Genomic DNA, 23,844 nt, shown 5'->3' with positions numbered 1-23,844 from the left:
ACCTCTATGAAAAAAACCTCAATATTTCATTATATTCTCTTTGGTCATTTGACAGTCATGTAATATTTTTTTTCATTTAACCTAATTTGGTATTAAATCAATAAATTTCAGTTACAATTACAACAATATTATAATTTTAGGTTGAAGAAACATTCTGCGTTCCGCCTTCAAGTCGCCGCCATCATCAGGAAAAATAAATTGTTAAAAGTTTCACTGTAAGACATTTTCCTGTTTTTCATTTTTATTTAACGAAACATAAAAAAAAATTTGGTCTAATATTAATAAACTTCGAAGCCCCTGTAACTGTTTGCTTGTTATGGCGTATTTAAATAAATTACTTAACTCGATTTCGTGTTTTTTTTTTAAATTTTTTTATTGCCCTTGTAGGCAGACGAGCACACGGCCCATCTGATGGTGAGTGGCTACCGATGGTTAGCGGCTTGGCTCTGCCCCTGTCATTGCTGTAGTCCACGGGCGACGGCAACCACTCACCATCAGGTGAGCCGTATGCTTGTGTATCTGCAAAGGTAATAAAAAAACCTAAGTTCGAGATTCAAATATAACGTCCACTCCCACTCTTCGTATCATAACGCGTGACGGCGGCGTGGCGTAAATAGGCAAGATGGTGACACCTAATCATCCGGTCTTAATATGCGTCCTACCATCAGTAATTAAGCCTTACGATTTTTGTGACTTTGAATTACATTCCACGATACTATTCATTCACCGTGAAAGTCGTTTATGAATATGCGTTAAGTACGTGATTCTATTTCTATTCTATATTCTTCTAGCTAAATCGTGTAGTTTAATACGACGTATTTTTCTCAATAGAGTGATAGAATATATTAAAAAGCCCCGAGTAAATTTTAGTTCGTCTGTTCCAAGAAAATAAGAATATTACTTTGTGGTTATGGTTGAATGATTACGTGATTTTGTTACACATACAAACTTTGAATATGAAATACCTGGAATGGTAAATTCCTGAATCTCACATAAATTCTTTGAATTGGAAGAAAATATAATATGGATGAATTATAGTTTTCAGTTTTATTTTATTGCTTAGATGGGTGGACGAGCTCATAGCGCACCTGGTGTTAAGCCACCACCCATCTTGAGATATGAGTTCTAAGGTCTCAGTACAGTTACAACGGCTGCCCCACCCTTCAAACCGAAACATATTACTGCTTCACGGCAGAAAACAGGCAAGCGGTGATACCTACGCTTGCGGACTCAAAAGAGGTCCTACCACTGGTAATTACACAAATTATAATTCTGAGGGTTTGATTTTTATTATACAATGTTTATTACTTTATGGTTCGGACACCGATGTATCGCTAGATACGAATGCACCGGACGTCTTATCCTTTAGGCCACGACAACTAAAAGGTGTCAGTTACCAAAATCGCGTTGATGGCAAATTTCGTCTTAACTATCAACTGTTGAGTCTTTAATTATCAAAGCGTGCGTACCGTCCGTACAGTTTCACATTGGTATTCTCATTAAAAGGAATTAAGTCGTAAATGTTTTATAGGATCATAAAAATTTACCTTTGAATTAGGTTTGACCATGAATTCCACACCGATTGCTTTGAACAAAGCGGCGATGCGCAAATATGAAGATCTGGAGGTGCCCTGCGATGCTATTTTGGCAAGTTACGTGTGGTTGGATGGTACTGGAATTAACCTCCGGTCAAAGGACAGAACCTTTGACTTCATACCTAAGGATCATAAAGGTTTTTATGCAATGAAGATTTTGTAATTCCAATTTATGGAACAACAATCTGCCACATAATAAAAAATATAGTATTGAGACAAAATTAGTAAACATTTCAAAGACAAACAAGTAAAAAGACGACATTATTTCTGAGGCTAAGACTGGCAAAATCATATTGGAAAATTTAGTAAATGCGAGCGAAGCTTCTGCAGAAAGCAAGTATAGAGGAATATTCGTGATAAATTATCGGTACACTAGCCTGATTTTGTAGCCTTTCTAGGCCGAGAATCAGAGTGCCTACCCGATTTTGAGTGGTTATCTTCGCTCATGGACGCCCACAATGCCAAGGGCGTAGACCATTCACTATCTACCAAAATACCTGCTCCGATAATTCAGCAACGTAACTACACACACACACCAACATGCCATAAATAGATCGTGAAGTTTTGTAGCAATTATAACTACCTACCTTACTTGTTAATAGGTGTTGTATAAAAGTAAATATTCCTATAGTTATATCAAATTCAGAATCGTTTCTCACAACAACTTCAAGCTGTTTTTTTCCATTGTGATGTTTGCCGGAATTTCGTCTTTTCATTCAAAATATTTTCGTTTACTATATCACTTTTGGATACAATAATCATCGAAAATGTGTATTTAAAAAAAAGATGTTTGAGAAAACCAATAACCCTGGAACATTGAATAACATTGTTACCAAATGAGCGTTTGTTCAGAACATAAATTCTGATGTTTTATTGACTGTTGTATTGTAGATTTACCGATCTGGTACTTTGATGGCAGCAATACTGCGCAAGCTAACCCGGACAATTCCGACACGTTTATATTCCCCGAAGTGATTTACCACGACCCGTTTAGACGTGGAAACCACATATTAGTGTTAGCCGACACGTACCAGTTCAATTATCAGCCCACATGTGAGTTTATCTAGATTTAATTGTGTTTTTATTACTAATATTCCACTGATAGTGATTCGTATTAAACGTAGCGTAGAAATGAAATTTAGTTGTCAATTTCGTTAATCATTGAAAGCTTTATGAAAATTTAAATGGTTTAAATAATTCGGTAATTAAATTTATTGTTGCCAAAATATTTATTAAAATTAATCGAATCATAAGAATTTCTTTTGAATATAAATTATCCATTTCGATATGCCCGGTCTATTGTAACGATTCAATAAATTCTTTGATCCATGATTCTTGTAATAAAGTGGAATCCTATTTTCCTCTTAATCAACGTTGTAATGTAATGTAAAAATGGTATTACATTTTTATGTATCTTTCAATTTTATTTGGACCTAAAAGGTTCACTCACGTAAACGGATCACGACTTGTACGTTTAAGATATTGCTTCATACTTTTTCAGCTAAACAAATGAGCTGTACTCCCGGAGATTTTCTAAAGAATCGAATGAAAGGAAGGGTTTTTGTGAAGGACGGTTGAAAAGCGTTTAATATTTTTATTAATGTTTCGGCGATCAAGATGAGAGCGATAAAAGATAATAAGTTATTCAAAATTCTTTATGTAATCTTGTTTAAGAAATTGCCTATTTTTTATTTATGTTCAGTATCCAAGTGGCAAACATCCGCGTGATTACTTCCTTCCGTGAGCTTATTAGTCTTGTTTGATCATTACTGTTAAAGGTGGATAGTTGGAAAATATCTTTGAATTTTATTGATCTGTAAATAACCGTGTATTCAAACATAATATCAAGGAGCCGTCGTTTTTATTATTTCTACTTTTGTCTTGTTGCGATTACCAAAAGCTAGCTTGTAGAAATGTCCCACTTTTCCTTCCGCATATTCTGCATGTCAGTTGTTTTACAAAAAACATCACAACATCAATGCCACCCCCACTTTGGGATATGAGCTCGAAGGATCAATTATATTGGCTGTCCCGTCTTTCAAACCAGAATGTGTAACTGTTGCACGTCCGTAATAGACAGGTTGGTCTAGTACATACCCATGCTTACTTACCATACGCCTGCAACTTGTAGCCTTGGTTGGCAATTACAGTACGCTGGTATAATAATACTTAGAGAACGTTTCTGCCCATTCCATGGCGAATCCCCTAGCGTTTTACGATAACAACGGGAAGGGATGTGGTGGTGTTATTTTAAGCTGACACTTCACAGTCAGCTTTCTAATGAAATACGTACTCAACAAATGTTCACGATTGACTTCCACGGTGAAGGAATAACATCGTGTAATAAAAATGAAACCCGCAAAATTATAATTTGCGTAATCACTGGTGGTAGGACCTCTTGGGAGTCCGCACGGGTGGGTACCACCACCCCGCCTATTTCCGCCGTGAAGCAGTAATGCGTTTCGGTTCGAAGGGTGGGGCAGCTTGTTTGGTGAAATTTGTGCATTTCAAGTATTAGGGTCCCGGTCAAGCTTGTGCAACAAATGAGGCAAATTCGCGATTTTGAAACGGCGACATGTTAAGGGTTGTACAAAAAAACGTTAAATTCTTACTTACGTCGAAAGAATACCAACTATACTTATACTCTTTAGCGTTTTAGGTAGGGACGTAAATGCCCGGTTTTTATTTGTATTCTGAACGGATATTTTTGTTGAATGATCAATGAATTTTAATAGCTTTGTTAATTAAAACTTTTGTATTAAGCAGTCGCTGAAAAAACAATAATAAGTAGAAATTAGTAATTATGGCACGTAGAAAAATATTTAACTTTATTTTAACTTAACTATTAGAGTCCAGAAACAGTCATTTATTCCGGAGGAAGGGTCAACCAGCCGAATAGTAATAGGTTAGTAGTGTAATTGTTTAATTGTATATTGTGAATAAAATTATTTCCTTACATTTTAAGTTATATAAAAGACCTTAATAAGGCCTGCCATCTTGTATGGATCAGTTTGTTGGACAACAAAAATGGTGGATGAAAGGCGATTGCATGCAGCAGAAATGCGAACAAGAATGGATAGAATACGGAATGAATATGTTAGAGGAAGTCTGAAAATGGCACTTGTGACAGAGAAGCTGAGAAGTGCGCGTTTGGGATGGTATGTGATGTACATGTGGTACATGTGATGAGACGAAATGAAAATGATGTTGGTAAGAATGTGTTAACTATGAATGTGGAAGGATATAGAGGAAGAGGTAGACCTAAGAAGAAATGGACGGATTGCGTGAAAGACGGGAGTAAGCGAAGAAATGGTATATGGTAGAATAGTATGGAAGGAGAAAACATGTTACGCCGACTCCAGGTGACTGGGCGAAGGGCAGGATAATGATGATTATAAGTTAGATTAGTTTTCGTTATCGTGTTGTTTTGTCGTATAATTGTAAGGAACGTTGTTGTACAAATTCAGGACTATGTCTTGTTTTGTCGTGCGCACATAACTTATGTTGCAAGCTAGATTTTGTTTCTTTTTACTTGTGTTTTTTATGTATCTCTTTAGCTTGTGATGTGAATTGTAAGCCCAATAAATAAATGTTAATAAATAAAGAATAAAAAAAGAATACAATTGAGACGATTTCATGTCTCGAGTTGGGTCGCCCGTTCATATGTGATAAGCGCCGATAGCTATTTAACTGTCAACGGACCATGCCGGTTCCTCTAAAGCAGGGATTTCCAAACTATTTGGGCATAGAATATAACATATAACAGATGTAGCAAATATATATAATCCTATTTTTTGTGTTTTTCCTGTTAATATAAAAACCTACTGAAGTAGCTGGCTGTACTAGGCCTTCAGCCACTTGCAGTTTACCGTTTTGAGTTTAATACTCTAAACATATCTGACGTGAAATAGTGCACGGAAGATAAACAATATCGTGTTTTATTGCTTGTATTCATCAGGTCAATTTTACAAAGGGCAATAATGAAAACACAACACAACAACACAAACTTATTATATATTCAAGAAACCAATCTATTGTCTATAGTATTATATAAATCTACCGTGGTTTTTACGGATGCGCCGTTATAACTACTGAACTATGCATCCGCTTGACTTGAAACTTGATATCCATGTAGAAAATACAATAGCCTAATATTTATATGAGTGTTGGACTCCCTAATAATAATGACAATAAATAATAATGCTAATTTTAAATGCGCAGCGAAGCGGGCGAGTACGGCTAGTAAATAATAATAATAATGGTCGTCATTGGCTAGTTTAAGCATCAGGCGATATAATGTAAGCCTCATACGATGTGGAACTAGGTAGAGTAGTGTGCGAGTAATGGCCTACTCGCTACATTACCGATCAATATAAAAAATTTATTTGGTTAAATGAGTAAATTTGACATCATCTTTTCCATCAAAATTTAACAAAGTAAATAGATGTAAAACTCAGTAAATATCAAGTGTTATGAATAATTATCAATATAATTTACATAAAAATATGTAAGTATTTAGTTTATAATTTTTTGAGAAGAACATTTAAGTCGCTATGATAATAAAAAAAAACTTAATATTTTTATTAAGTTTTTTTTATTATCAATATACCTCAACGAAAATCAGCATCCGAAGAAAAAAATACCAGGTTTATCCCGTTACATTGTTTTCTGAAATGTAATACACAATGTAACGGGATAAACCTGGTATTTTTTTCTTCGGATGCTGATTTTCGTTGAGCGTTCGTTTATTTTCAACCGGTCCATTTGTTTTGTCAAAATTTCTATAACAACACTGAAGCTTGTTGAGATTTTTAAACGTACAACAATGATGCTTCCTATCGTACTAAAATATTAATTATTCTTATAAAAGGTTGGTACCTACACGTAAAATAACTTATACAGTATCTTGAAAATTTTAATATTAAAACTTGACGGTTGATTTTTAGATCGAGCCCCAAAATCAGTTTTTCTTTATGTCGACCCTAGGGATACCAACATCGATGGTGTTTATAACAATAAAAAAGAAAATTTGAAGAAAACTTTTATAGCATTCACTTCACTCACTAATTGAAATAGCAAAATGACTTGACAACTTCGAGTAACAGTTTGTGGCACCCAGAATATGCCTCGAAGATAGATTCGAACTTTCAATAGCGCTTTAACTGACTGAATTGACGGACTAAATAATTCAGTCTGTTCTGTTGGTAGTTCAATGATTTCCATGTTTAAGCCCTTTGATTTGCTAATATCAGCTGGACTAATAAAACAGCTTCCCATATTGTTTATTTTTGTATATTATGTCTATAATATAGCTTTTTTTTGCTATCAAGTCCACAGTCCTCGGAATGTGAATGCCACGGGTCATTTTACGTCGTAAAGTCTAAATTGAATTAAATTTACGATTATCAAAACAGGAAAAGCTAGGATTATAGTATCAACCCGTGCTGACTAACACGTTCTAGTATTCTTACTATTACTATACTATTACTTCTCGAGGACTAGTATTAAAAGCAACAAAGCATATACAATTTTGCTTTTCAGTTCAATTCGGTTTTACGGACGACCACCGTGACCACGATAATTGTAAAGTATTCAAAACGTTGGATATATTGTTATGATAATAAAAAGAAAAGATTAAACCGTAAAAGCATTTTTAATTATCTCGATACATAAAAATGAATTGCTGTTCGTTAGTCTCGCTAAAACTCGAGAACGGCTGAACCGATTTGGCTAATTTTGGTCTTGAATTATTTGTGCAAGTCCAGAGAAGGTTTAAAAGGTAGATAAATATGAAATGCTCGGAATTAAATAAAAATAATAATTTTGCTTTTCCTTTGATGTGTCCCCCGTCGGTCTTTTATTTATCGATTGAGGCACTACGAAGTATGCCGGGTCAGCTAGTGAAAAATGAAGCATATAATCTATGACAAACCACGATTTAAATTCTCCAACGGTATGGAATCGTAACAAAATCCTTATAAGTTGAAGTTGAAATTTTCAAGTCGTCATTGTACTATTGTCGGCTATTATTAGATGGGCAAAAGAAAGGCAGTCACATCTGCGAACTGAAATTGCCAGCTAAATTAGAATTAACAGGAATTCTGTTGAGATGTCCTCGATGTAACGTTTTTTTATTCGTTGTGCGCATTTTGTAATGGCCCTTTTCATGAACTCCGCGTTTTGTATTTTCTGTCATTAAAATAAGTGTGCTCTCGCAAACGGGTAGACAGAATTTAATGTAAGAAAGCGAAAAATTAAAGATGTAGATTTGAGAGTGCTTTTTGAAAATTAGTATTATTAACTTTTCGAAGTACGAGGTAATGATGATGCACCGTATCTTCTAGGGACATACTAACCAATTTTATGTCATTAGCAACACACATAATAAAACACGTTATCTGCTAGTAACCTTTCTATAGAATATAGTTTATATGTCATAATTTTACTCACAGTATTTAGCGTTTATCTAATTATTTATGTATGCCAGAAATATGATGTGAGAGTCTGCACAGGTAAGCCTAGCTTTTCACTGGTTACTCACTAGTTTTGAGTGTTGCTGGTTTGAACAATGGAGCAACTCTAATAGAATAAGATTTGACTTCTTGTCTCAAGGCGGGTGACGGAATTTACGATGAGCCAAAAATAAATGAGTGATATCTAAGATTATCTAGTTATTAAAAATATTTTAGCATATTTGGGTTTTCGTTATTATCTTTTTATATAAAATACTATATGTTTTGTATATAAGATACTGTAGACTTAGTTGAGCACTGATTTACGAGGTTATTAGACAATATTTAGTGTACTGTATTACTTGACGAGCTATGAGCGACTGTCTTAATTCGTAATGGCTCGATAAATTGCAACCTTACTACATGCATGAAAAGCTAACTTCAGCCAGCACAATGTTACCGGTGTTTTTTTCTTTTCTTTCAACAGCGTCAAATCACCGGAAAAACTGTACGATAATATGCGAGAAGGGTGAAGTGGAGGAGCCCTGGTTTGGCTTTAATCAAGAATTCATCTTGACATCGTCTGATGGACGTCCCCTAGGTTGGCCCGTTGGTGGATTTCCCGCGCCTCCCGGGCCTTATTACTGCGCCATAGGGTCGGATAAAATAGTTGCGAGAGATCTTATGGAAGCCTTTTACAGGTGACTTCAATTTTTCTTGCTATTATTCTTCGTTAAGACTCTCAAAGGAGCACCTGGCTTAAGCGTAAGCGACACCTACGCTGTCAACAATGTAAATAAAAATGCAAATTACCAGCACGCTGACAATAATGAGCTCTCGTCAACATAGTTTTAAAGAGATCCTTTATTATCCACACTCCACGTTATATTCACACACACATTATATTCATCCACATTATAATTGTTTGTCTGGCTATTAATCAAAAGATAGGACTTTTCAAGCCTTTGCTACTGATTCCCATCATCCGTCCGTAGTAGTAGTATCATAAGTTCATTTTCTAATTTCCTTTACCTCTATCCTTAATTTTGATTTTCACCACTGGTGGTAGGTTTTCTAGTGAACTCGCCTTGGTTGAGACTACCTCTTTGTTTGTCTCTCTTGAAAAAGTATCGCAGTACTTTCTAACGGGCGTGATTTTGTTATTTAATGCACCAAAGAACTTTTTCTAACTTATCAAGTTGGACAGCTCATTCAAAGAAGCTCCTTGTACCAAAATTTTTGTTCATACTTCCTTCTGGTCTACTCACAAATAGGCTTAAAGTAATTTAAACACCTATAAGCGTAATCTTATCTTTCTTATCTTATCTTATACCTTTAAACGAGCAATTCTTGTATATATATATATATGAATAGGCTGAATCTCGGAAACGGCTCCAACGATTTTCATAAAATTTAGTATACACGGGATTTCGGGGGCGATAAATCGATCTAGCTACGATTTATTTTCAGAAATTGTTGTTTTATTCGTTTTTTTCAATAATTAACTTTATCGATTATCAACTTTATGACTCTTCCCGACATCTATTCGCGAATAATAATACTATTTTTCATAATTGAGAGCAACTAACTGCTTTAAAGACACAATAACACCAAATGGCGTTATTATGAGATTATTATTATTTCAGCAGATGGCGTTGTTGAGCCACCCGAAGCCAATGAGTGTTTGGTTTAAAGTTAGACCAAGAATATGAATTGTTTATTTATATTATATAATAATAAAAAATACCGAGCAAAGCTCGGTCATCTTCTAGTGAAATTCTTCAACGAGGCTAAATTTTATTACTATTCGTGTTAGCTCATGACTATTGGAAAAGGATTAAATCCACGCAGAGCTTTGTCGTTCAGATCTCGAATAATTCAATGCTACGTTTTTCAAAGAAGCTGTTGAGAATAAAGTATTAAGTTTGACAGCGCTACGTTGAGGCGCTACGAAAATTCTTCGTGAAAATAAAAATAAGTAGTCTTTTGAACGGTACATACCTGTCCGTTGTGAATTATCTGATGTAACATGTTTGAACGTGACTATCGTACTTGTATCGAAATCTCATCGTGTAATACAGTACTCAATATCGAAACACAAATTTAAAGTGTAATTTCACTTGAAGGATCGCCTTACGAATGATATTGTCTCCCTAAAGTGTCAAACTGAAGAAATTATTCTTTTATGCTTTTCTGTAGTATTTATTTTAAGGCTCAATTTTATAATGACCAAATTAGATAATATATATTATACGTATTATATAAATAAAAACGTACTTATTACACGGCCGTGTTGAAGCTACTTTGTTGGTTGCTCCACAACTTTAAAAAAAATGTACGTCTACTAGTTTATGTCAAACTGGTGTTAAAGGGATAACCGAAACTTCTCTGGGTGAATTGCCGCCACCGACCCTAGAACTCCAATTCAAAACTTTTTACTTTATTTTACAGCAGGAACTGTATATTTCAATAAATTCGGTCGTATTCAAACACGATTTATTTCGTTTAGGTTTGTAGCGGTATCTAAGGTTTTATTATGTTTTTGGAATGTATTATTTATTTAGTACATTTTCTTCTTTTTTTGATATATTGGAGGCTTTAATACCATTCTCTACCAGCCAATTAAAATTTATGCATAAAAATGTGGTAAGTGCATTTTGTAAATAAACTTAACATATATCCACACATAAAATTATACACATATTGTAATCTATAAATACATAAATCTATATATTATTATGTTAAATAAAGATTCCCTACCATCTGCATCCGAAGGATCCGGGATTTTTTTAAACAATATCAAAAACGGACAGAGCTTCAAGCAGCTGATGGTTACTGGCAAGATCAATAGACGAAGACCAAGCGGCCGCAGTCCAATCAGATGGTTTGATCGAATTCACTCGATTCTCAATATCAAGTTGCATGATGATCTCCGTTGCCAAGAACAGACACAGCTAAAGGAGAATCATTAAATAGAAAATTAATCTCTCATCGGGGGAATCACGACCCTCAGTAATGAGGAAGACGATGCGAGTAGAAGGATATACCGTATAAACACAAATACATGCATACTGTACAATACTACCTACAATGTATAATACTATCAATGTATAATACTAACTGTTTTAAAAGAATGGTGAAGGAACACTACTTATCTGCTTAGTGCTGTTTGTTGCATCATTATCATTTATAATTTCCATACTGTTGATTTATTGTTTGTGTGTAAGTATATTAGTATGTATTGTATGTAAGTATGTATATTGGTATATATTATATTATGTAAACGGTATATATTTGTTTATTATATGTATATATTTTCTATAATAATGTATTGTATATGGTACACCGCACCTGCTATATTTTTTATATTTTACAGAATTTCTGTAAATTAAATGGTTGTCTGGAAGAGATCGCTTTTAGCGATAAGACCGCCTATTGTACATATGTGCTTTTTGACTGTTTGTTTATTTAAAATGTAAATTGTGTTGGTGTGCAATAAAGTGTATTCTCTCTTCTCTCTCTCTCTCTCTATCAATCTCAAGTACCTATATAAAAGTAAATAACGTTGTATGCTGTTACTTTGGAAATATTTACTGTCTTTAATTAAAGGTGCTGTTTATACGCTGGAGTTCAGTTAAATGGAATAAATCCGGGAACGGTGCCCTCCCAGTGGAACTTCCAGGTAAAAGTTAACGAAATTATTTGTGATCAAATTTATTTTACGTACCAATCGATTTTAAAAAGTCGGATTTCTATCACTGAGGACTGAATAAAATAATTGCTCTTATTCTGCTTACGTACATGTTGATGCTTACGTAAAAAGATAATTATGCGTTTTGGTATCATATATAGCCTTCAACAAATTAACCGCTTCATGCGTTGTAATATCGAATTATGAATACTGCTTACTACCACCATATTGGCATGAGCAAGCTGCATATTAGTGCCGCGAAACTCTCATGGGGGGCCATTTTGACTGGGTATCATGGATGGCGGTTTTCGGGCGCGTGAAGTCTATAAGTTCCACTTAGGTGAGCCGCGAGTTTCGTCGAAAGCTAAAGTAAAAAGTCATTATTTTGTAATGTAGGAAATTCCGTAGGTCGGTCCAAGTCCTGGTATTCGTGGAGCGGATGATTTATGGATGGCTCGGTACATTTTATCACGACTCGCCGAGGAGTACGGCACGGTGGCCTCCTTCGAACCACAGCCCACAGCGGATTGGCCGGGAAACGGTACCTTTGTGTACTTTTCCACCAAGGACATGAGAGAAGATGACGGCATATTGTGAGCACTTGCGTGTATTTTTTTCCTCATTCGTGATTCTTAGCGGGTCTCGCCAAAAAAGAACTAGCTCAAAATACTGTGCGCGTTCATAAATCATCTAACTGTCAAACGAACGTGTACGGCTTGCTATCTGCTCAGTCATGGCTTGTTTATTTTTTTGTGTCCTTGTAGTTGAAATAAGTAATGTCCCACCAAAAATGCAAATCACTCGAGAACTATTTTTCGCATTTATTATTTTGAATAAATAAGACAGCTCTTTGTTTATACACCTTAAAAATGTGATAAACTTATTCATAATTATTGCTTAGTAAATTGATAATGTTAGCTCAGACTGGTACATACCACGGTCTTGCCTGTTTCTGCCGCAAAGCAGATAATGTGTTCTAATTTAAATAAAATTGTGACTTGACGATCTTCGTGCCTCCAGTTAGATGGTAGTGTTCACGCTAATCCTACGAATAATACACTAAAAAGGTATTGTGATAAATAGACTTAGTAGATAAGTCTTAGCTGATACCCAACCAGTTAAATAATAATTACAAATTATAAAATAGCAAAAACTGTTTTGATTAACTTCAATAGTTGTATGAAACAGCTTATAATAGTTACATAATAATATATAATATAGGATACAGTTACATTAAGACATATGTGAAGTATAATATTATAATATAAAACTATTTAAAATGAATCCGAAATAAGTTTTTACATAAATCAAGTAATCGATGAGGTTGTTTATTTCGCGATTTTGGTGTGTGGATCTCTGTTAGTCAGGGCTTGGGTGAAGTCTCTTACAAACTAACTCCAGACCGAAAAACATATAAGTACGTATTTAAGAATACGAAGCTCATGAACAATTACGGTAGCTTTAATAGGCTACGTAACGAAATTTATTGTTTTACGTGACCAGGACGACCCACCCAGCCCCGGATCCGGTGGGTTGATTCACGCGAACTTGTAATTATTTACTTTCACCTGAACTTTTGTTACCCTTTAGACGTAAATACTTTAGTCGTAAGACAAATTATGAAGAATTACTTGAACTATATGGCTATTAGTGAGATTGGTGACTGTACGTAAAATAACTAGTATGTATTATAATTTGAATATACCTATAGTTTTTTGGCTTTCAATTGGATTGGTAAAATATTAATTATTTTTCTCCAAGTTTATGCATAGACTCCATTTAGAAAAAGGTATCAAGAAGGGCAGATTTTGTAGGCAGCGGCTTCCTGGCATTGCTTAAGTCCATGGGCGACGGTAACCACTCACCATCAGGTGGGCCATATGACGGTGTGCCTACAAGGGCAATAAAACAAAAACAAAGATGAACTCACGGCTTACGCACAGTACTAAATGTTTACTAGAGCCCATAAATATCACAATATCAATCCATTGTTAAACTACCCAAAAGGTTTATTTGTAAGAAGAAAATGTATCAACCTTAAATAAGTTTTTTCTCACTAAAAGTTCTTTTACAATTTAATCTCATATTAATATATATTTTTTTGTTATAGTATAATATTATTTCTGGCTTTTTGATGACTTTTCACAGTCACCGGCCGGCGACAGTTTTAATTACGTCTACGACTCGTGAAATCCAATAAGATACTAAGTTTCTTTAATGTTTTATAATTAATGAAATTCAAAATGTCAAACTTGTTTTTTATTGCTTAGGTGGGTGGACGAGCTCACAGCCCACCTGATGTTAAATGGTTACCGGAGCCCGTAACATCTACACCGTAAATACCGCCACCCATCTTGAGATATGAGTTCTAAGGTCTCAGTATAGTTATAGCGGCTGCGCAAAACCTTCAAAACAAAACGCATTACTACTTCACGGCAGAAATAGGCAGGGTGGTGGTGCCTACCCGTTTGGACCCACAGGACGTCCTACCACCAGTAGTCATAAATTATAATTAAAATGGAATACGTTTCAATAGTAAGGAACAATAAGATCCAATTATTATTAAGTTCATAGAGGTGGTCCGAAAAATGTACCTAGATGTATGTAGTTTGAAGGGATTGTGCAATATCTTGAATGGCCACTTATTGGCTTTCGTCAGAGTGATCGAGCGGGCTATAGATAAGTTGGCGCGTCGACACGGTGCCCACATCAATGAGTACGACGCTAACAATGGGGCTGACAACGTGCGAAGGCTCGTCGGAAAAAATGGAATGCCACACATCAGGGATTTCACTGCAGGTGACATATTTTTTACATTAACCTGATTGCTTCTTTTATGTTTAAATGAAGCGGGGAATTCGAAGCGTCGTCAAGCTTGCGATGTTCGTGATAGTCGTCCGCCATTGTTTTGTTTTTATTTATTTATAGACAAAATAATAACAAAGCGTTACTACCAAACCTAAAAATAAAAGTGATTGTTAACTAAGAATTAGATAAAATTATAAGTAAAAAAAATGTTTCACAGATGTCTTTGCTGTACAAACAAAAATCACCATGTTAATTAAATGCAAAAACGTACAAAATAATGTAGATGTCTATCTCTAATACTATTATAATATTACCTCTTATTTTTCACATAAATGTACAAAGGAACGAATACCAAAAGTAACAAATTAAATTAAAATAATGAGTGATTGTGGGCTTTTGCCGGGAAAATGTTTAACTTTGGAGGGTCATGAGCTCCTCTGCTCATATACCTAGTAATAAGTACACCTTCCGTGCAGACATTGATGATGACCCTGCCGGTGTGAAAATCTAGAGTTCGCCAATTTTTTTCTAAAAAAAACACGTAGTTACCTATTAACACGACGACGAATATCTCTCAAAATCAATAGGTATTAAAAGGACAAGTAATAATATAAGATTGTATGATAAAAATCAAATCAGCAGATTTTTTATTTGCGTTATATATAATGTTCGGACATACTATGAGCCCGTATGGGTAGGACAACCATACTGCCTATTTCTCTTAAGGGGCAAATAGAGTAGCCGTTATTACAATAAATTTGATACTTTAATGCTACGTTTCGATGTCTCTACGCGTAACAGTATTCTCGCTGTGGTATGTTTACGATGCTAAAGTTAACAACAACTCTACAGCATCAAACTATTGATAAAGTGATATAATTCCTCAAACCTATGATGCATGTTAGTATTTTGTCATGATGCACGTTCACTTAGGGTACGCGCCAATCGATTCAGGACTTATATTTCAGCGTGCGAGCGTTACAAATTGATAGCTTTCAATATTGTCTTTACAGGAGCGGTATCGCATGTCACAAATCACTAGAGTGATGTATATTGTATGCGTATTAACCCTACATTGCATCGAACCGCGGTTTTGCACGGATCGTTATTCATAACTTAATCTTTATACCATAGATAAATTCTTTCGCAGTCCATCCTGTGTTAAATGGTTAATGGAGCCCATAGTAGGGCATTATGTTTGTCCGCACGGATTGGTACCATCGCTTAATCTATGATGTGAAGCTCTTACCCATTCCCGTTTCAAGGGTGGAACAGCCCTTATATAATTGAGTTTGACTCTATACCTCAACGTGGATGGCGACATTAACGTTGAAATGTCTATGAGTCCCAGTCAGTATTTACAAAACCACGTCCACTAATCAACGGAAAAAAAATCAATTCGTTCATCCTTGTAGACATTATTTTAATGTTTTAAGATCGTTTTGATACGTCGATCTTATTGTTCCCAGAAAATGCTTGTTTAAAAAATGCGTAGTGTTTCGACGCATTTCATATGAGTATTTATAGTCTGATGTATCATAGACTGATGTATCACGGACATTTCTATAGACGAAAAACGAAAAACAAGCTACAGTTCAACTGTACTGTATTCCAAAAAGTAAATTATTTCGACTCGCCCAAAAGGAAAAACAAATTTTAAACCTTAGTTTATTAAAAGCAAACAAATTGTTTTCAATTCCAAAACAATTGATTCAATTAAAAGTCAAAAGTTGTGGATGAAACATAATGGAAGTGATTTCTGTCTCATTAAATAACAGTTCACAAGTTCATAAAAATATAAGAATATTGAAATACATATATAATATTATGGTATTTCTGCAATATAATTTAATTTATATGTGTTACAAGTTATTATTTAAACGTCTTTTAAAAGACATTTTAAAAGTTCGAAACTTTTACATTAATATATAGCATTTTTACTTTATGATACAACAATATCATTGAATTTTATGTACAATACCTTACTGGGTTGGAAAAATCCTCAAAGTCCTCCAAATCCGCAAGAAGCGACCCAAATGAGTGAACAAATTTTCATTCTGTTGAAGTATTTCAGACGAAATGTTCTTTTCCATTAGAATTTTAATAAAATTCCAACACGATTTTCAACATTTATGTAAAATACTTTGGTATCAATCGAGCTCTCCCTCTGGAATGAACTCCCCTCCACGGTGTTTTCCGAGCGCTATGACATGTCCTTCTTCAAACGAGGCTTGCGGAGAGTTCTTTATGGTAGGCAGCGGCTTGGCTCTGCCCCTGGCATTGCTGACGTCCATGAGCGACGGTGACCACTTACCATCAGGTGGGCCGTATGCTCGTCTGCCTACAAAGGCAATAAAAAAAAAAAAAAAAAAAAAAAAGAGCTCTTAATATGATTTCATATTCAGACGTTCCGAACAAAATTGTTCACTCGTGTCCTTTAGAGAAAAAAATCACGTCATATTGGAAAACTGTTGGAGGCGATCCCGAGCTCGCCAGATATTCGCATTCTTTTGTGAAACTAAATACCTTATCGCTTTGTGGTAATAATAATTTTTAACTTACCGCTGGTTTTATTGATATTTAACAAAATTTATTGAATTTTTATGAATATATTAAATTTTATTAGAGAGCATATCGTATTTTAAAAAGTTGTTATAATAATAATTTTGAACGACATTAATTTTGTATGAGATTAACGACGTGAAAAGTCGTCGAGTATCTAAGTTTTCGCGTCGTAAATTATTTCCCATTTTACGGTCTTCTTTAATTTTAGTGCCGTAAGTTAATAATATGAAAAGTCGGATATCGAGACCACCAACAAAAGCTCGAGATTAAATAAGTTCTTTTGATCATGTCGAATGAAAGCTAATCAGTTAAAGCCTAAGCAAATACTTAAATACGCTATGTGAAAACGATTAATTTATAATATGAAGGTAATTTCTTGGGTAGGTACGCCGAGTTTCATTACGTTAACTTAGGGGTAATTTTATACGTCTGGTTCCAGGTGTGGCTAATCGGAGTTGTTGCGTCAGGATACCTCGGCAAGTTTCCGAGGACAAGCGGGGCTATCTAGAAGATAGGCGACCCGCAGCTAACGCAGACCCGTACCGCATCATATCAATTATGCTCAAAACTTGTATTTTTGATGAGTGATCGCTTCACGAAATTCATTCAAAGAAACAAGGCTTAAGCTTGCTAAAAATAAACATGAAAATAAAAAAAAACTATTTTACTATTCACTGTCATTTTAATGAAAGTAAATGCTTTTTAAATGAATGTCAACATACGTGCGCTAATTTGTTGAACTTTTTTAATTACGTGAAATGACATTCACTGTGAAGTTTTGTTTGGTTTCAAATAGAACGATGCAAATGGTATTGGGTTTTAAAACACAAGGATGATTTTCCGTCAACGCCAACGTTAATGGTCGACATACCACTGGTGGTAGGACCTCTTGGGAGTCCGCACGGGTAGGTACCACCACCCCGCCTATTTCCGCCGTGAAGCAGTAATGCGTTTCGGTTCGAAGGGTGGGATAGCCGTTGTAACTATACTGAGATCTTAGAACTTATATCTCGAGGTGGGTGGCGCATTTACGTTGTAGATGTCTATGGGCTCCAGTAACCACTTAACACCAGGTGGGCTGTGAGCTCGTCCATCCATCTAAGCAATAAAAAAAATAAAAAAAAACATACCTATTATAAAACATTTATACCTTTGAGTATATAAAAAAAAACTATTTTTTCAGTTGTTTCTTACACAGGTCGACTGAAAACACGGAGCTGAAATAGAAAAACTCATAATAACTGTTTGTTTAATGGTATGATTATGATTTTTTGACTTACTTTCGAGAATTTTACGATTTTATTACTTAAATTTCAAAACACTAACATAACTACAAATAACGCTATTGAAACTCTTATTTTCGTATAGTCGTGTTCATTCTTTGCACGTTTAATATTTTTTCCGCAAACGGCACGATGTTATAGCGGAGCTACGTGATTTTAATAAAGGAGAAACAGAATTCTGAACCGTCATCAGGAACGATAAGATTTAATGGCAATGTTCCAAGCCCTCAGACCATCGATTAAGGGCTACTTGTGGATTGTAAGTGTACATTTTCGGAATTGCTTTTAACAAAGTCAATATGATTTAGGAATCCCATTACGAAAATCGAAATTAGATAAAAAGAACTTCAAATCGAACTTAAAATTTTTATTTAAATTTATTTATACACATTTTATCTATCACATCACAAATTTATTAAACGTATCTTAAATAAAGTATGGAATTTTAACGTATTTACACTTTGTCATCGTATGATATGTCTCGGAATTCAACAATGTTACTATTGGGAAAGATTATAGTTCGCTAACTCTCTCGTCGCCTATTGGCATCTCGTCAGTTTCATTGGTCTTCGAGAAGCATTTTCTTGCGTTTGGGTGTCGGCATCCCATTCTCATGTTGGCGTACCTCCTTGCTGTGATGCGGGCTTGTGCTTCTTCGGTTTTAGTACATTCACAGCCGTTCTCACGGCTCTGGTTGTTCGTGTATTGGACAGAGCTATGTGTCGACAACCTAAGAGAATCGTCGGGTGTAATGTTAATCGATTTTCTTGTTGAGTATAAACATCGGTCGTTGGTTGAGCGGAAAGACAGAATCCGAGTCCTATAGGATTGGCCGTCCTGAAATAAATTTGATATTAATTTCGTTTAATGAGTTATCTAAATTGTAACTACCCATACTCATTGTTATTTTATTGCCCTTGTAGGCAGATGAGCACACGGCCCACCTGATGGTGAGTGGTAACCGTCGCTCATGGACGTCAGCAATGCCAGGAGTAGAGCCAAGCCGCTGCTTACCGGTAAATAGCCAACCTGACATATTGAGTTCGAATACTAATTGAATTGAATTTTTTACTGTGGGTCCCCAAGACACAAGTCCGCCTAACTCCACACCCTGCGAACGGCTCTGTACTTCTGCTCTCATATCTCCAATAACGTTTGGCGTATAAACATTGGGACCGGGGGCTCTCGTTGAAAAAACAAAAAACAGATCTGCACGCAATTCGCCGCTGTTCCAACGAGACTGTTGATTGCTAGACGGTAGAAATAGGCAGGACAAAGAGAAAATAAAATAAACGGTTCTAAGCGGATTTCACTATATTAGAAAAAGTATAATCTTCATCGACCTTTGCAAAAACCTTACAATATATTAAATGGACAACATATGGTTTATTTTACAAGCATTTGATCTTATCTAATTAGGAACTAAAGTGTTTTGATCACTCTTAAATTATTACATTAAAATCCATACCTCATAACTGTCATTGGCGAATCTATTGGGTTTTTTCCCAAAGGTGAATCGTTGTTTAAATTCCTTCTTGAATTTTTCCTGTAACAAACTTTTAATTACTAAAGTCAAAGAGAGGCGCGCTTTTAAAATTGCATGAAGATACTTCAAAAAAGATTCAAGCGTCCTTTTCTGTGCGCACATCCCGCCATCCTCCCGTCCGAGGCTATCAAAAGAATGTATGTGAATTTTCCTCTGAGAAGCGCTTTTTATAAGAAAAGTGACCCAAGTGGGAAATCTGACGCAACTTGTTATTTAATGGTTGGGCATTTGGACCGTGCTGTGCAAAAGTTTGTCTGACAGCTGACATTTATGCTTTTATAAATATACCACGATCGTATAATAATAGAGGTGGGGCGTATTGTGTAATCCCGCACGGGTTTATGCTACCATCCTCCTTTTTTGCTTGGACGGATGGAAGAGCCCACCTGGTTTTTTTCCTACCTATGCTGATAACCTTGAGAGGCTATTTTAGCCTCTCCTTGACGTGTAGGTGAGCTCACGGGGCTTAAACCGGAGTTTTGCTAACACTAGCCTTAGCAAGAGCAGTGCTTCGCAGAATCTACCACCGGATCGGAAACGCGAGCCACTGAGAAGATCCGGCGAGAAACTCACAAGATTCTACGTGTGCCGCAAAGTTGTCCTACATTTCAGTTTAAATGGTTAAAGGTTCCACGGAACAAGCTGAGAGCTCGTCCACCCCTCTAAACAATAAAAAAAGTCAAAACATAAATAATAGTTATATAATAGCAGTTTTTGATCGCGTGTATTGAAACAAGAAAGTTATGGAGCTACACAATTCGGTGTTAAATTTGGTACTACGTTAATGGTAAATATTGTAATCGTAGATGTTATCTTAGAAAGGGCTAATACGAAAACCAATTATTGTGATTACGAAGTTATAAAAATTGTTATTTACCTATTTTAATACTTTAGTAAATGGAGAAACCAAGCTAAGAATGGAGAAAGGTGGAGGAGGCCTATACCCGAAGTGGGGTTCCAATAACATAAGTTTTATATTTGTAATTTTTACTTGCTAAGGTGTTTTCTTTTTTTGGAAATAAAACGGGCTTATTATTATTATTAAAACTTCAGTGAGGCAACTGACGACGATTTGAAATAAAATTTCAACCGTATCAACAATAAGCGTTTTTTGTTTTGAAAGAGAGTTTTGAATAAATAAAAACGATTCACTCACGTTGTATATGGCGTAGATGAACGGATTATAGCAGGAATTACTCATGGCGAGCCAGTCGAAACAGAAGAAGATCACGTTTATGTATCTGTACCTAAAAATAAAGATGCGTTTAGTATTTTGAAAAACTCGTATATCTTCTTTTAACACAGACTTTTAACTTTGTTAATCCATTCTCGCGAAAATGTATAAATATCTTGTTTACATAAACATAAACATGTATCTGAAATCCGTATATATTGTTACAGAAAAGTCAGAAATTTACTCCGGTATGTATATATAAATTTACTATGCTCAATTCAACGCTATATATTATGTCCTTGTGGTAAAGCGTATTTTGACTCCACCTGAGAAAGTACTTGTGGTACTTATTTCACAAACTACAACAATCATGTTACATCCCCGTAATTATATCTATGGACTCCGCTTAACACAGGTGGACTAAGTCCTTTTTTTTCATCTACACAAATGCATAATATGATGGTGTGAATTTATTTCACGATTTACGATCGCGTGTAGTCCGATCTCAGTACACTATGCACTGCTACAGCATAGCGTCAAATATTATATATTTAATGCTTCTTCCATTGAGAAAATAAACGCAAAGAGTGTATATTTTAATTCTGTAATATAAAACAAAATATAAACGAAAATAGGTCGTAGAAACAGCCACGTATACGCACGTTGAGAGTAAGGTACCATAAAATATGTAGAAACGTAATAACGCTATACACATACATACATACTAGATTTTGTTTTGTCGTGAGAACGTTGCTTACTCATTTATGGAGGGGAAGAAGGACTGCAGTAGTAAATAACTCTGAAGGGGAAGCCAGCAAAGTGCGAAGAGTGCCACTACGAGTACGAGCATTTTTATGACCTGCGAACAGAAAAATTGCAGTAAAAATATTATCGTAGAAACTGGAACAACGCAAAAATGTTGATTACTTTCAATATTACGCTTTAGAAATTTAGCTAAACGATTTTTTAGAAATTTATATGATTTTTTTTTTATATTACTGGCGCCAGATACCTATTATTTCTGTCGGAGACTTGTCGTGTATTGCGTTTGAATTGTTCGAAAAGCTTGTTTTGCAATGCAATTAACCTCAAAGCAGAATGAAAATACTTTCTTCTTATTGGATGATCTGTTATTATTAGATGTTGGCATCAAGTAGAAACGAAACAATAAAGACGCAAACGGATAAGCATTTTGTTTAAATTCAAAGAATAAAGTACGTAGTTAAGAAGATGAATCAACTTAGGTAAAGGTAATTATATCCTTCTATCCTTAATGAAATCATTGTGCAAGACGCTATTTAAAATGAAAATGTATTTTAATATTAAAATGCTACCTTTGTCTTGTTTATATTTAAAACTACAAAGCAGCGCTCCTCAAATCTCTTAATGAGACTGAAATCCGAGAGAATGCAGATTTTCTGCATCTTTGCTCCACAAAAACTTTTTTTTTTTATATTTTCACCAAGTTCTTTTATTGAAAATAAACGGCACTTTATGCCCTTCAATAATTGCTTAAGTTAATTTAATTAAATTGACTTTAGTTCATTTCTGTATTCGATGACGAAGTATCCTTGTATTACGTTGGGGCTATCGATTTCAGAAATTCAAAATGTATTGAGTTTCACATCACACAGAAGTATATAAAATTTAGAAAAGGTATCCACGGTAGGAACTAACTTTTTATATCGTTGATAAAGAATGTTCCTCCAATATTCCAATTTCAATTTGGAACATTCTTGCCCAAGCTATGCCACAAGTTCAAGTTAGTTGGCTTCTTAGTACTCGGATATACAATAAATAAAAACAAATTATGTAAATATGTTGAATAAAAGATGCTCATGCCGTAGTGAGCGCGCGACCCATTTCATGAATACACATTTCTAGTGCAGATCGCAATGCTTTCAGACAAAATTATTATTACTCTTACTTATATATTACTGGGTTGTATCTACTTAAATATCTGATGTACATGCCTCTACTGGATCTAGGATAAAAGTTCTGGTGTTCTAGTAGACCTTATTGTCCTCCCGAAATTTATCGTCAACCAGTTCAATTCTGCCATGTAGCGGTTATCGAGGGTGTGACAGATGTTATACAATACATGGGAAATTTTGAACTTATGTATCAAGGGAGTGGTTTTGTCCACTTATAAAAATGAAATAATGCTAAGATATTTTTCTTCTTCTAGTCGTTATCTCACACTATGTGGGGTCGGCGCAGCGTGTCTACTTTTTTCATTCCGGCCTATTATAATACGTCATCTCTGCACTCACACCATTCTCTCGCATATATCCTCTTGGATACAGTCCATCCAAGCATTTTTAGGACGCCCGCAATACTAACGTGAAACCACAAAATCCCTCAAACGCAAATTCATGTAATTTGTATGCTTAGCTCAAAAGATATTGCTGTCTTTCTGCTAGTTTCATTTGGAAGGTGAATCTTGCTCGTAAATAAAACACGTAAAAGCCTATTTAGCTATAAAACCTTCAAATCATCCGATTTGCAAGCAAACGCACTATCATCACTGACTGAAACTATTAAGTTCATACTTATTGAATAGTATATAATAAAAATCGCTGGTAAAAACTGGAAGGCAATTGCCAAAAATAAAGACAAATGGAAAAGTCTGGAGGAGGCCTTCACCCTCACATAAGAGGGGTTCTTCCATGCCTGCACGCTAAATTAATATAACCTTTTTTATATCTTTTATTATAATTTTATGAACTT

The 23,844-nt window shown here is 35.1% G+C and overlaps 2 protein-coding genes across 3 annotated transcripts in view; one reads left to right on the top strand and one right to left on the bottom strand.

Moving 5' to 3' along the window:
* The first annotated feature begins 50 nt into the window (after positions 1-50).
* Positions 51-17,781, top strand: LOC101735436 (glutamine synthetase 2 cytoplasmic). Of its 2 annotated transcripts, none has more exons than XM_004931850.4 (8): positions 51-215; positions 1,559-1,732; positions 2,487-2,648; positions 8,535-8,748; positions 11,657-11,729; positions 12,147-12,331; positions 14,398-14,537; positions 17,551-17,781. In XM_004931850.4, exons 2-8 carry the CDS (start codon positions 1,567-1,569, stop codon positions 17,697-17,699), a joined length of 1,089 nt encoding a protein of 362 aa, XP_004931907.1. In that variant the 5' UTR covers positions 51-215; positions 1,559-1,566; the 3' UTR covers positions 17,700-17,781. The 2 variants fall into 2 exon arrangements, with proteins under 2 accessions (XP_004931907.1, XP_037874999.1); XM_038019071.2 differs by lacking the exons at positions 51-215; positions 1,559-1,732 and adding exons at positions 3,097-3,235; positions 4,445-4,500 and having other exon boundaries at positions 2,509-2,648.
* A 967-nt stretch (positions 17,782-18,748) lies between these two features.
* NGR-A23 (neuropeptide receptor A23) overlaps positions 18,749-23,844 on the bottom strand; it is a 40,000-nt gene continuing 34,904 nt past the window's right edge. The window contains 5 exon segments of the mRNA NM_001134249.1: positions 18,749-18,908; positions 18,911-19,231; positions 19,863-19,940; positions 21,097-21,187; positions 21,873-21,973. Coding sequence (NP_001127721.1) covers positions 18,849-18,908; positions 18,911-19,231; positions 19,863-19,940; positions 21,097-21,187; positions 21,873-21,973 — 651 coding nt within the window. The 3' untranslated portion in view covers positions 18,749-18,848.

The sequence above is a fragment of the Bombyx mori genome, chromosome 22 (genome assembly GCF_030269925.1).
Source record: "Bombyx mori chromosome 22, ASM3026992v2".
NCBI lineage: Eukaryota > Metazoa > Arthropoda > Insecta > Lepidoptera > Bombycidae > Bombyx > Bombyx mori.
The sequence above is the reverse complement of the archived record's forward strand: the minus strand, read 5'-3'. Positions and strand labels throughout refer to the sequence as shown.

What these genes read in the sequence shown, in the direction of transcription:
- LOC101735436 (XM_004931850.4), top strand. Translation starts at nt 1,567, where the DNA reads ATGAATTCCACACCGATTGCTTTGAACAAAGCGGCGATGCGCAAATAT. An exon ending in CATACCTAAGGATCATAAAG is followed by an intron (nt 1,733 to 2,486) that starts GTTTTTATGCAA and finishes GTTGTATTGTAG; the next exon opens with ATTTACCGATCTGGTACTTT. An exon ending in GTTCAATTATCAGCCCACAT is followed by an intron (nt 2,649 to 8,534) that starts GTGAGTTTATCT and finishes TTCTTTCAACAG; the next exon opens with CGTCAAATCACCGGAAAAAC.